Source organism: Stylophora pistillata, chromosome 2, assembly GCF_964205215.1.
Source record: "Stylophora pistillata chromosome 2, jaStyPist1.2, whole genome shotgun sequence".
NCBI classification, from domain to species: Eukaryota; Metazoa; Cnidaria; class Anthozoa; order Scleractinia; family Pocilloporidae; genus Stylophora; species Stylophora pistillata.
This window is the reverse complement of record NC_142520.1, coordinates 24,114,747-24,126,917: the sequence shown is the minus strand read 5'-3', so window position 1 is coordinate 24,126,917 and position 12,171 is coordinate 24,114,747. Positions and strand designations below refer to the sequence as shown.

The following is a 12,171-nucleotide window of genomic DNA, read 5'->3' as shown; positions in this document are numbered from 1 at the left end:
AGTCACCAGAATAAAAATTCGTCTCATGATTCTTGTGCAGTTTATTTATTTATTTATTTAATCACTTTCACCAGAGTGTGGTGAGGGTCGCACAACAGAGCGAGGCTCCAAATTAAGTGCGCCCTATATCCCACCCATCCCAGTTACTAGAACGTCAGCACTGAGACTTTTTCATTTTGTCACACTTGTCCTTTTGTTTTGCCCTCGGGCTAAGTGGCTGACCTTGCCACATTACGGTGATTATCCCGTTTCCACAGTGAGAATTAACTAGGACTGAATCTATCTAAGTTATTTCCCCCCCCCCCCCTCTCCCTCCTTTTTTTGCCATGTCCCCTATTTGCCATAGTCTCATTGAAATCCGGATATCGAAGCGCAGAAGATTCACTCCTCGCATGATCATTTCCCTCTCTGGCGGCTTCTAACCTCCTTCAAGGATACGGATAAAATCCAGAGCAAGTGCTTCAAACCAATTTACAATTATAGTAAATTTGTAGTTAAAACTGACCATTTAGTCAATTCAACTTAGAATGCGGGGACTAGCGATTCTTACGGAGAGTAATCTTGCACGTCAAAATAGCAACAATATTGGCATCACAGACTTCTTTTTAACTCGTATGTTTTTTGTGTGCATGCCATAAACCATACCTGCTCCAGAGCCTGGCCTTGATAGACCGCTGGTCAGATGTTGCTCGTATTCATAAATCTTAAAGGAAGAAAAAATAGAAATATGAAGAGGAGCACAAAATCAACTAGTGTACAGCAGAATGTCTTTGAAATGCTATGTTATCTGAAGAAAATAAGAAAAAAAAAAAGCGATGAACCTGTCTCTGAAGATCTTCTACGCGTTCAAAAGCGTCGAGTTTCAAGTTTCGTTCATGATCCAGTTGCTGCATCATTTGTTTTAGGGCCTAAGAAAGTGGAATAAAAGTCAGAGGTAGAAAACGAGGGGAAAATTGGGAGATAGAAAAAGAGTGAGAGTGTTTCTTTATCGCATCGTTTGTTCCAGGATTCTTCCTGTGGATTGCAGCTTCTTCTCTTTTGTTGGCTCGTACTGCGTCCGGTAAAAAGAACGAAAAGAAAGGGGGGGAGGGGGAGGAGTGGGTAAGGGGAAATTCAGATTCAAAATACCTTCTTGGATTGCTCTTGCGCGAAAAGATTTCTTCGTTGATCTCTATCCAAGTTTTCTATGTAAAAAAAGAGAATCAGATGACACTCATTAAGTCTTAAAATTGAAAAGAAATCAAGAGAAATGGAGCGAAATAAAATGAAAAGATATAAATCGATCAAAGGACATTAAAGGACAACTTACGCGTAAGAAGACGAAGCTGTAGTTCTTTCTCCTCCAGATCTGCAATCTAGAAGCAGAGAGAGCAATTACAATCAATTTCCTGAACTGCTTGCATGAAAATCGTTTCGAGTCCAAATAGATGTTATGAAAAAAAGAAAAATCCTTAATAACTTTCAATCTGTGCTTGAATGGAATATCATCGCTTCGGCACGCTAATCCGCTGGAAAGTTTGAGTCTTTTAGCAACGTGAGTAGACGGAAGGTCTGCAAGGGATCTCATTATTAGTGCCAGACCCCCGGCAAACCTCATCCCGACTCGTTTCTAATCTTTCCGCGGGCAGAAAAGCGTTTACAATGAGGACCTCCTCGCAGGCTAGTGCAAGAACGAGATCAAAACTCACCATCTTTCTAATTCTATTTCAAAGCTTTTATGTTGGTATCATTTTTCATAATGAAATCACTTTGTATGCTGACGAAAAAAAAACCTAGATCATTAATCCACTCACTAGTTTATCGATGTTTGTAGACTTGGCCAGCTCCAGTTGTCTCATACTGTGAGCTTCTTGCATCTGAGCATGCATCTTCTGTAGCTTGGTCTTTTGCTGAAAACACGAAACACCCAAACACTTCAAAATCATCCTAGTTAAAACTACGTCAAGTCAAACCAACCTAGTGTCTGCATTTCAGCCCCTTACAACATCACCCTTGTGATTCGAGGGTGATGTTGTAAGGAGAAATTAAAGGCGAGTCACTCCTGTGGGTTCAAAGGCTTAAGAATATTTGTCTGTTTACTTCGAGACTACAATCACTTATTTAACGCAGCTAACTGTGGCCATTTAGTACTCTTCACTCTTTAGTTCCCACGGTATAATTCCTAATTCTTTCTTCACGCTGCCACCAGCTTCGTATTTCGTAAATAAGTGAAGCGAATTTGGTGATTTACTATTATGTTTTTATTCATTATTTATTATTTATTCATTTATTGTAATCAGACATGACATGACACTTAGCATAATGACGCACTACTCACAAATAGCAGAGCTATTTGAACTATGAGAACGACTCGCAGTTGATGAGACTATTCTTGATAGCAATCCATCAAGCCGAAGTCCTTTCCTTTTCTTTGTTGGCGCTATCTGCGCGAAAACCAAAACAATCATTCAAGCAAGTTCTTGAAATTTCCTACCTCGTATTGTAGCTTTTTACGCAGTTTCTGGCACTCTCGCTCCACCTCTGAAAGAGCCTGTAGAAGATGATGATGATATTGACAATTATTATGTAAATAGAAGTAATAATAGGAGTAGCCTGCCAGAAGACTCAAAGAGGAAGGTCTTGTTCATCTTTAAATTCGCCTTTAGAGTTGGATCCACTTTTGACCCGGAGACTCCGTACTCACGATTAGACTGAAAACCAACAAAGGGTGAGGTTGTCTCCTGGCTGAAGATATTTATTCATTATTAATTTATTACTACCGTTGGGGACGGGAACTGATGCCAAAATCCCTCACATAAACACGCTCAAAGTTTAAAAGTTCCACGTGCCACTAAAAAGGATAGCCACCATATTTAGAGTGCTACATACGAATAAAAGGTAAAGTCTGTTTACGAGCCTAGTGGCCCATTAGGCCGGCGCTTAACTCCGGTTTCTGCTACATACGAATGCTGTTTGATTTTTTCAGTCACCTCTTGAATCTAAACATAATTCACTTGAAAAAAGGTCAAATCTATACGTGTGATTTTAAAAGTAACTGCTGACAGTGTCACAATGGACAGAAACCCTTTGGGATTAGATTAATGACCTTTCTCAGTGCTGCTTGTTCTTGTTTAAATAGCACTTCTTTCTCTTCCGCAATCTTTTTAACTCCTAAGCACTCTCGTTTAGCTTTGTCAGCCTCATCTCGTAAACTCTCAACCTTTAAAACAAACAAAGAAACGTGTAATAAAATAAAAACTGTCAAAATCAGTCCCAAAGAGCAATTTTCAGCGAAGAGTAGAAAAACCCAAAACCAAAGTCAAGGTATTTTATGCAAGGTAACCAAGACAACCAAGCTGATGGGTATGGCGAATAGCATTACGTGGGTTTTTGATTTGATGGAAGATTCATCCCCCGGCATTTTATAAACTTGAAAGTTCTCCGGTACCCCTAAAGGCAGTTTCGCGTTTTTTCAAACATCAGTTCTTTGGTCGCCTCTTTGAGCAACTATGATGACGAACATCATTGTCAACAAGTAAAAGTACAGACCACTACTAAACTACTGTCAATTTGTTGATCTTACCGAGTCGTGATACCGGATAAAGAGACGGGTCCGCTTCCAGTTGTTCATAGTCTTTATCTTTAGAAACTGGGAAAAAAAACACCAGTGACAAGAACAAATTCAGTACCTTTCTACTACACAAACTGCTTCAGATTTGAAGAAAACTCGTGCATTAAAACATAGAACAGAAAAATAGATTCATCGAAATTCCTGAAAAAAGAGAACCTCTACTATCCAACATCTCCTTACCTGAATGGAGTATAAGTGCTCTACGTTTTTCTCTTATTTGTTGTAATTGACGGTTATTACATGCTAATATGTTATAAGGAACCTTTTACATGGGAAATAAACGGGAAAAAAGGAAAAAAAAGTGCATTTGTACTCACCAGTTGTCCAAGGTATTTGTTCTCTTCTTGGAATTTTCTGATTTGTTCTGATTTGGCTAAAACTTGTTTAGACGCAGCTTCGCTTTCCTCTGTAGAGGTATAAAGACAAAATGTTACTTATGCATCTCTACTGATATATGCTCCATATCAGGGATATTTAGGGTCAATACTGAGTGAAATCAGCCATAAGTATATACACGCCTTTTAAGACATATCTGCTATCATTCCCCCACCTCACCCTGGAGTAAAACAAGAGATTCCTATTCTATGATACAGATGTCACTGCCACCACAAAGGTGGCACGTTACTTACATGTGTATTCTTCGATGCTAATTAATTGTTCGATCTGAGACTCGAATCCTCAACCTACCGCCAATGCACGCGGATTTTGAAGCAGCGAGTACAGGTGGGCTTCTTTTATGATATTAATTGAGTCTCGAACCTTGTAGGAGTATAATAATTAAAAGAAGCATAATAATCAAAATTGCTCAATGATGTTCGAAATATCTTGGGTAAAATGAAACAAGGACTCAGATCCACGCCTTGGAGCTTGGATTGGATATCGGGTTTGAGGAAAACGAAATTTAAGCGAAAGAGAATCTGTTGTGTTTGCGTCAGAAACAAAAAGTCTTAGAGCCAAACAAGACCTTTTAATGTTCCAGACTTCTCTCTGAGTTTTTTCATGTCTTCCACGGCTTTACGACGCACGTCATTCAGTCCCTCATGAACATCATCGTGTAGAAATAATCTGGTAGGAGTGAAACGAGAATTATATCATATATGACATACCAAACACAGAAGTCCGTGTTTGGAAAAGGAGGGATATAGTTGTCAAAATCTTGGCTAATCGAGACGAGATTTCTTTACAACGATCAAATTTCGGATTTTCTTAGTTTTCATTTTCACGAATTAATCAATTGTAGCTGAGGGGGGCCTTTGTCACCTCCCCCCTCATTTTCGTAGTTTTAGCGAGAGCTTCACCCGTTGCCTTTCCCCTCTCCACCACCTACGAATCGGTTTGTTACGTAACGCAGGAGTGAAGTCCTTCATGGGTTAGGTCACTTAGCTTGCAAAGTGAGAATTGAACAAAATGAATTCTTCCAACAGAATTGATTTCGAATGGCGCAACCCAACAATAGGGCTATGACTATCTTACCTGAATTCTTCGAAACTGTTTTTCATCGAAAAGCAGTTTGAAAACAGTTCCTGAACTAGAAAAGCAAAATCGCTCTTGATTCGTTCTCGGAGTTCCTTTTCCTAAAACGTATGAAGAGAGACAAATAAGTGAGACGATACTAACTATCTGAGGAAGAAAAGTATTTTCTTACCTGATTCATCAGGGACTCTCTCATCTCTGCAATCTTCGCTCGGAGAGCAGTGATTTCTGATTAGAGAAATATAAAAAGAACAAAAATGGAACAATACTTTTGAAAATAACAAACGAGCACGAAACCATGGAGGAAAAAAAAAAACCAACAAATTATTGGCTAAAATGCAATTTTATTTTGCGAATTTGAAAGGCAAGTTCTTTTGGCAAGCCCAAACTGCTCCTTGTCCACGTATTTCCAGATACACTGCCGTCTGAAGGGTGCCATAATTTAGGACTATAACAATTTATGATACCAAATTTAGACTGTATTTCTTCATCCTCACATCGAAGGCCTCGACTCCAAGAATCGGAGTGTTTCAAAAGTCCGGCAAAGTTCCGAGGATACCACTTGTTTCCCGAGGATACATACCAAGCAGTTGTTCATGGCTTCGATCTGCTAACTGACAGTGAACATCTACGATGGTAGCAGAACTGTTAGCTTCTATTGTGTCTTGATGCTGCTTAATCTCCTGCACCGAGTGAAACGAAATTCATATTATTCAACGACATTTCCCCTAATATACTACTTGGTAAGAGACCATATGTCTCATCACCGCAGTCCACTAGTCTCATTAATTTTGAGCTGGCACCTCATTTACAAGTTAAATTGGAACTTACAGAACGATTTTCATTTGTCTTCTTAAGAGTGCAGGGCGAAGAAAAAAATCTGAGTTGCCATGAGTAATCGAATCGCAGACCTTCAGATTCCAGATCGCGCGCTACGATGCTCTTGCAAATGGAACTTGTTGATTAGACGCTAATTGAGCTGCCTTGCAAAATTGAAGTCAATATCTGTTGGGGCACATGAATGCTTTTTTGATATTTAAGGGTTACTTGTCGATAGGTCTACCCAAGAAGAATTAAACAGAAATAAATGAAGTCGTGACGTAAAAGCATAATTGCTATGGTACACATCATCGATTGTTTTTGGATATCTTCGCGCCAGATGTATTGATTCTGATCACTTCTCTGTGGGTTGAACTATCTTTAATGTAAAAAATTCTTCTTTTGAAATCATAAACTAGATAAGCAACTGGTAAAGCGAATGGAAACTCATTGCCATCATACCTGCTCTTTCATGTACAGTAACTGGTGCTGGTGACGGAGGAGGTTCTCATAATACATGGCGTAGCTGGAATAAGCAAAACGGAAAGTTAGTCCAAATAGATATACCAACGATTGTTAATTGATACGACATTAAACAATGCACTTTCCAATAAGTGTCCCGTAAAACCGAATGCAGGCCAATCACAACGTCTTTCTTACAAGACAAAACAACGCAAAGAGAACCCATGCATATCCAGGTCAGGAAAACGAGAGTGACGCACAAAAAGACACCATTGGTTTCAGTTTCTTGACCACTCACAGAGCGAAGTGAAGAACAAACAATGTCATTTTGGAGTAGTTTTGACACTCAACTGAAGAGTGCATTCGTTATAACTTTTTCGAGTCATGAAGTTTCCTTACAGAATACTCAGTGCCAGGAATTGACTGTATCGCTAAAAAAATCTGCACAAAAATAGGAAACCTATGGGCAACTACGCTGTTACCTCAGCGACGACTACACTGAAACATTTTCCTTAAACTTTGGCGAACCATCTTAAGTTAAGAGATTTAGGTCTTTAACAAAGTTATTACCCTACCTATTGAGAAATTTTTCATTTTTATTTCGCAAACCTATCTTTGAAATTTTACAGTTAACGTTTCATCTATCATACTACCAAATTTTCTACTTCTGTCTTTCTACATTGTAAAGTACATGATGTAAAACTGACAACTACCCAACTCTAATCTAAAATGACTCCCTTCTAACCTGTACTGTACATGAACAAACTTTCCAAATCTACTTGTTTTCTGTCTGATTTACCACAGCTAATCAGATCTTTCAAACAGTTGATTACAGTCTACGTCTTCCTGTTTAAAGAGCATGAGAACAAACAAAATCAACATCGCATCATAGAGGCCTCTTCCAGGTAAATAAAGGGGCAGGTCACTTGCTTTAGCTAGGAGACTGGACTCGAATTTTGAATTTAGCAGAGTCAAATCCTCCATTTTATCATCGGTTTTGCTGTAAGCCTATAATGTTACCTCTCGAAACAGTTCCTTTCTCTCAGCATTGTCTCAGACGCTAGCTTTAATAGGCACTTGTCCAAATGATCCTTAACAGCAAGGAACATGAACAAAGAGATAATAAGCAAGTATTAGACAAAATCCGAAAGAAGCGTTTAGAAAATTGACTTAATCGAATTAAAAAAATAAATACAGAAATAAAGAAACCAAGTGACTCAACTCATAAAAACATGTTGTAGAATCAATGAATTTGAATATAAGAAAATCATATATGCGTACTGCGGTTTTAAGATATGTATGGAAGCGATTCTCGCAGTAGTGAATGGGTTTAATAAGAACCAACCTAATGACCAACACCCAGTTGGCTTGTTAGCTCAGTTGGTAGAGCACTGCACCGGTATCGCAGAGATCATGGGTTCAAAGCCCATACGGGACTGAATTTTTTATTTTCACCACTTTCAAAAATGTGTTGTAGTCTTCAAAGAAACGAAGCGAGTTTGAAAAGGGTAAGCATGAGAAAACGTGCGGGAGGATACAATTTTACATAGCACCATCAGAACCACAATTACCCAGAAGCAGTTTCCCTCTCTCCGAGAGAAGGGACAAAACTATGAGATTACAGTGGGAAAGAAAGTGGAGGGAAACTAACCCTACATCGTTTTACTTCTAACAGTGACTAGCAACTAATTTCTGCCCACAAAGTCACCCCTGAATCAAACATGAAGACCACAAGAATAAACGCCGGAACTGGTCACCAACAGAAGAAGCGCTTGATAATTAAACAAATTCTTCTTGTCAGTACCTCAGGAAATGTATGAATACTGATGTTAAGAGTGTAAAGGGTTTTAAAATATCCTTATAGAGAGGTCCTCTCATAGTAAGGTAGAGGTAGGAAGTCCAGCACTCCCTTATCAATACCATAAATACGTCAACACCTCTCCTAATGAACTATAAGTGACTAAGTAAAGTCTGTTTACGAGCCTAGTGGCCCATTAGGCCGGTGCTTAACTCCGGTTTCTGTTGCATGAAGCGACTAGGAGTATTTCTACTCCCCCCTAGATGGGATGCCAGTCCATCGCAGGGTTACCCCCAGCATTAAATTGCCGGTACCCATTTATACACCTGGGTGGAGAGAGGCACTGTGAGAGTAAAGTGTCTTGCCTAAGAACACGACACAATGTCCCGTCCGGGACATTGACTAGACACTCAAAAAACCAAAAAAAAGAAAACTTCATACCCTTGTAAAGGAAACATTGTCGTCCTTCTCCGTATTCTCGGACATTAGATCCTGGATGAAATTCTCCACCAGATGAGGTTTAGCGATGGTGCAGTTTTCTTTCATGACCTGTCACATGATATAACAGATAAATTTGGCAATAAGCCACCATTTGGTGCACTTTCTCGTCAGCTTTACCGTTTTCCTAACATATTATGTAGTTCAAGAAAATCACGACTGTAACGGCAAAGAGAACACCACTAAACAAGAGGTTTAATGAGCAGAACAATGGCTGTGCACGTGCGTTATAAATCTTTGTAAATCTCTTCGCGTCCTCTGCAAAACAACAATGTGAAATGTCCAAACTTTGCGTTGTCTAGAGAACGTGAACAACGACGGCTAATATTTTAGATTTCTATTTCTAAATTAACAATGTGTTCCATATTCAGTTTGGAGATAGCTTTGACAGTGAAAAGCCGAATGACTTTAGAGTACTGCGAGATTGGTAAAAAAAATATAGGTTCATTTTTTAACCGAAGTTGTCCATGGCGTCGCCGTCGTCGTTTCTTAAGCTCCCTGCTGACAACATTAAGCACAACCAAACCAGTAACAGCTAAAAAAGGAGCGTGAAATATATTCTTACCCAAGACTAGTGGTGAAGACAGGGAATTTTTTCTTACCGGTCTCTTCCACAGATCAGTGGGCAGTGTTGCATCATCTCTTCCTCTCTCAGACACGACCAGCGTGTGCTCACGGGAAATCCTCCTAATAACGTCATAAATCATGGTGCACTCTAAGTTCTCCAGTAATCGAATGAGCTGCAAAAGAGAAAGAAAAATCCTTCTTGAAACCCAATAATTGCGGTGAACGGTCTACCATTGTTCTTTTCGATACCCTAACAAGAAATTTTCGGCATACATATTTCACTCTGTAGGTTTGAGGTACTCTGAATCGATTCCAGCAAAAATCAGGACAGACCTGTTTGACTTTCAGCTCCATCTCTGTTGCTCCAGGAGGAGAGGACAGGGGTTCATCGTCGTTCACCAGCGCACCTAGGGCGGCGTACTCTTGGCCCTGTGGAAGGTTGAGGTAACAAATTAATACAAAGAAAGACAAAAACTGCACTCATTTGTGTTAATATACAATAACACTTTCCTTCTTTCGTTGGGGCTAATACTTGTATTTGAGAATTATTATTTTTTAATCATACCTGGCCCATTCTAACAGCAACTTGTTGGTAAACTGGCTGCAGGATTTCGATCTTGTACACTTTGCTGAAAGAAAACGATAAATCAAATTTGGTTGGTAACATGGCTGAGCAACACCAAATACAACATTTTCCAAGTCTACTGCCGTTGTACCGGCTCAGCATAGCAGTTAAACATGAAATTATACGTGGAAGCCCATTTTTCAACTGAACGACCAAAACGCACTGAGACCAGCTAATGTGAAACACGTTGTTAATGAAGGGAATCATCCATGGTATAGATGGCTTACCACATGGTTCTGTAGAGCCTAGAAGTTGATATTTCGTTGACTCCAAGCTTTCTACATCCCCAGTCAGTTTTAAGAAGTTCCAAACGGGAACACACCAACAGAAAGAAATTTATCAGTTTGACAGCCGCTTGCGGATTGGTACTAAACGATACCGCTCCCTTGGGGATGTCTCCGTAGGGACCAGTTTCCACAGGAACAGAGGTTTCACCTCCTTCATCTTCATTACTGTCCCGCTTGTCGCCATGACGGCTCGGAGGTCTTCGGGAAGTGCTCGTGCTCGGTCGGGAACGCTGCCCTGTGGAACCGGAGGCTGCCGAGTCGTCTGGTTGTTGTGAAAATAATTCTGGAAGGCCATTTTGGAGGACATCTTCCAGAAGTAGGGATACCCCAAGGATTTCACCATTCACGACATGTCTGCGTCACAGAACACCCATTATTAATATACTATTATTCTTACAGCCAAACAGCGACTGTATTTTTAATGATCTTAGTGAATTTGGAAGAGGTAACGTTCCATAACCAGGGCTCGACACTAACAGTACCCAACTAGCCACAGACTAGTAGAAATTCGGTTTTGGTTGGTGGTTTTCGAGTTTCACCAGCCAGTTTGGCTTGTAAACAAACTGAAATTGTTGGGACATCTAAATTGTCTCTAGTCACTTGGCTAGTAAGTTGAAAAGTTAGTGTTGAGCCCTGAGCAAAGAGGAAGATAATGGGTTTCTTGAGTTCTTTATATCACGGGAACAAAGCTCTGCATCACTTTCGACTATTCATGATTTACTAATAAAATGGGCGATTTAGATAAAATTAATATAACGAGGCATAGAACATGGTATTTTGGGAAATTCTTATTCACAATTTCTTTTATTTACGGCTAGCAGCTTCAAACTGCTGACGCAAAAGAAATTCATGGACAATATCATGACCAAAAATCCTAAAAGGATGACTTCCAGGAATTACTGAAACAGTTCTTTCCAAAATACTACATTTTATAGGAAATAAAGCATAAACTCCCAGAGTCAATCGGCATTTACAACTTACAACTGACAACTAACCTATCCACATCACGCAATCCAGCCAAACACAACTGCATGTTCTCCCCAATGAGATCCCACTGCCAGTACATCATTGGAAAAGGACCGTACCTGAAATAAAATGTCTTACAATTTGATACTGGACGGATGGCTCTGCTTGACTTTCAACTCTCAATATCATTCTGGTATTGCATCGGTACTTGATCATAACAGCCAACCTCGCCAAGAACAAACGGGGTAAGTTTCTAGAGAAACTGTGGTGTTGCATCAGTGGGGGTAATACAAGAGAATTTTGTTTATCAAACGAGTTGATAATGTAAACTGGCCACCGTAAAATATTTTTAAAGCTCACTCTCTGAGCGTTTGCTCTTTGTCAGAACATTCTACGGTTAATGGGAAGGTCCCGGTTCGATCCTTGTCGCGAACTCTATCTTCCACGTCCGTAACATATGGATTGACAAAGGTATTTTTTTTTAATGTGAAAAGTAAACTGTATGTACATTTGACTACAAATTTGAGAGTAAGATGTGTCTGATACACAACGATTTTAATCAACAGTTGAAACATGTGGACGCCATGATGGTATTTCTCTTAGAATCTATCCCATAGTTCCTAGCGAACATTACAATAAACACCTTAACTTCGTTTCCATTTTTTCCCGAGTCCTAAGATTTGTTTATTTGCATCAAGGCGTGGTAAATAATCCTGCATCTTTCATTGAACCGCAAAGATTAAATCAAAGAATTAGGCTCCTCAAGCAGCAAATATCCATTCTTTTCAATCCTTTTCCGAGAGAATCTCAACAAAGTGATTTTTGAAACTATAAACTTTTGTACAATGCATCTCTTACCTTTCTAGGAAGGTTCTCCAAGGATAAAGACTTCTCGCCATAGGTTCTTTTACTTCAAAGGGCTCAGGCAAAGAGATCTGAGCATTATAGATACAAGGTCTATGGGAAAAAAAGGGCAAAGTAAGAAATATAGTCGATCTTCAGCACAAGAAATTTTGTAGTGGGTGGTGCCATAAGGATAACGACAGAGGGAGGCCCAATCTCTTCA

General features: G+C 39.6%; 1 protein-coding gene across 1 annotated transcript in view; it reads right to left on the bottom strand.

Annotated features, from left to right (window-relative positions):
- The window catches only part of LOC111343172 (uncharacterized), a 43,576-nt gene that overhangs the window by 1,994 nt on the left and 29,411 nt on the right, over positions 1 to 12,171 (bottom strand). Inside the window, exons 42-63 of the mRNA XM_088748655.1 lie at positions 11,964 to 12,062; positions 11,135 to 11,224; positions 10,080 to 10,493; positions 9,793 to 9,856; positions 9,561 to 9,656; positions 9,263 to 9,400; positions 8,604 to 8,711; positions 7,385 to 7,455; positions 6,365 to 6,428; positions 5,667 to 5,766; positions 5,256 to 5,311; positions 5,084 to 5,184; positions 4,575 to 4,675; positions 3,928 to 4,016; positions 3,563 to 3,628; positions 3,086 to 3,199; positions 2,474 to 2,530; positions 1,794 to 1,889; positions 1,310 to 1,355; positions 1,129 to 1,184; positions 822 to 908; positions 646 to 703 (exon numbers count right to left, since the gene is read on the bottom strand). Of these exons, the coding sequence (XP_088604781.1) occupies positions 646 to 703; positions 822 to 908; positions 1,129 to 1,184; positions 1,310 to 1,355; positions 1,794 to 1,889; positions 2,474 to 2,530; positions 3,086 to 3,199; positions 3,563 to 3,628; positions 3,928 to 4,016; positions 4,575 to 4,675; positions 5,084 to 5,184; positions 5,256 to 5,311; positions 5,667 to 5,766; positions 6,365 to 6,428; positions 7,385 to 7,455; positions 8,604 to 8,711; positions 9,263 to 9,400; positions 9,561 to 9,656; positions 9,793 to 9,856; positions 10,080 to 10,493; positions 11,135 to 11,224; positions 11,964 to 12,062 (2,171 nt within the window). The remainder of the gene's footprint in view (positions 1 to 645; positions 704 to 821; positions 909 to 1,128; positions 1,185 to 1,309; positions 1,356 to 1,793; positions 1,890 to 2,473; positions 2,531 to 3,085; positions 3,200 to 3,562; positions 3,629 to 3,927; positions 4,017 to 4,574; positions 4,676 to 5,083; positions 5,185 to 5,255; positions 5,312 to 5,666; positions 5,767 to 6,364; positions 6,429 to 7,384; positions 7,456 to 8,603; positions 8,712 to 9,262; positions 9,401 to 9,560; positions 9,657 to 9,792; positions 9,857 to 10,079; positions 10,494 to 11,134; positions 11,225 to 11,963; positions 12,063 to 12,171) is intronic.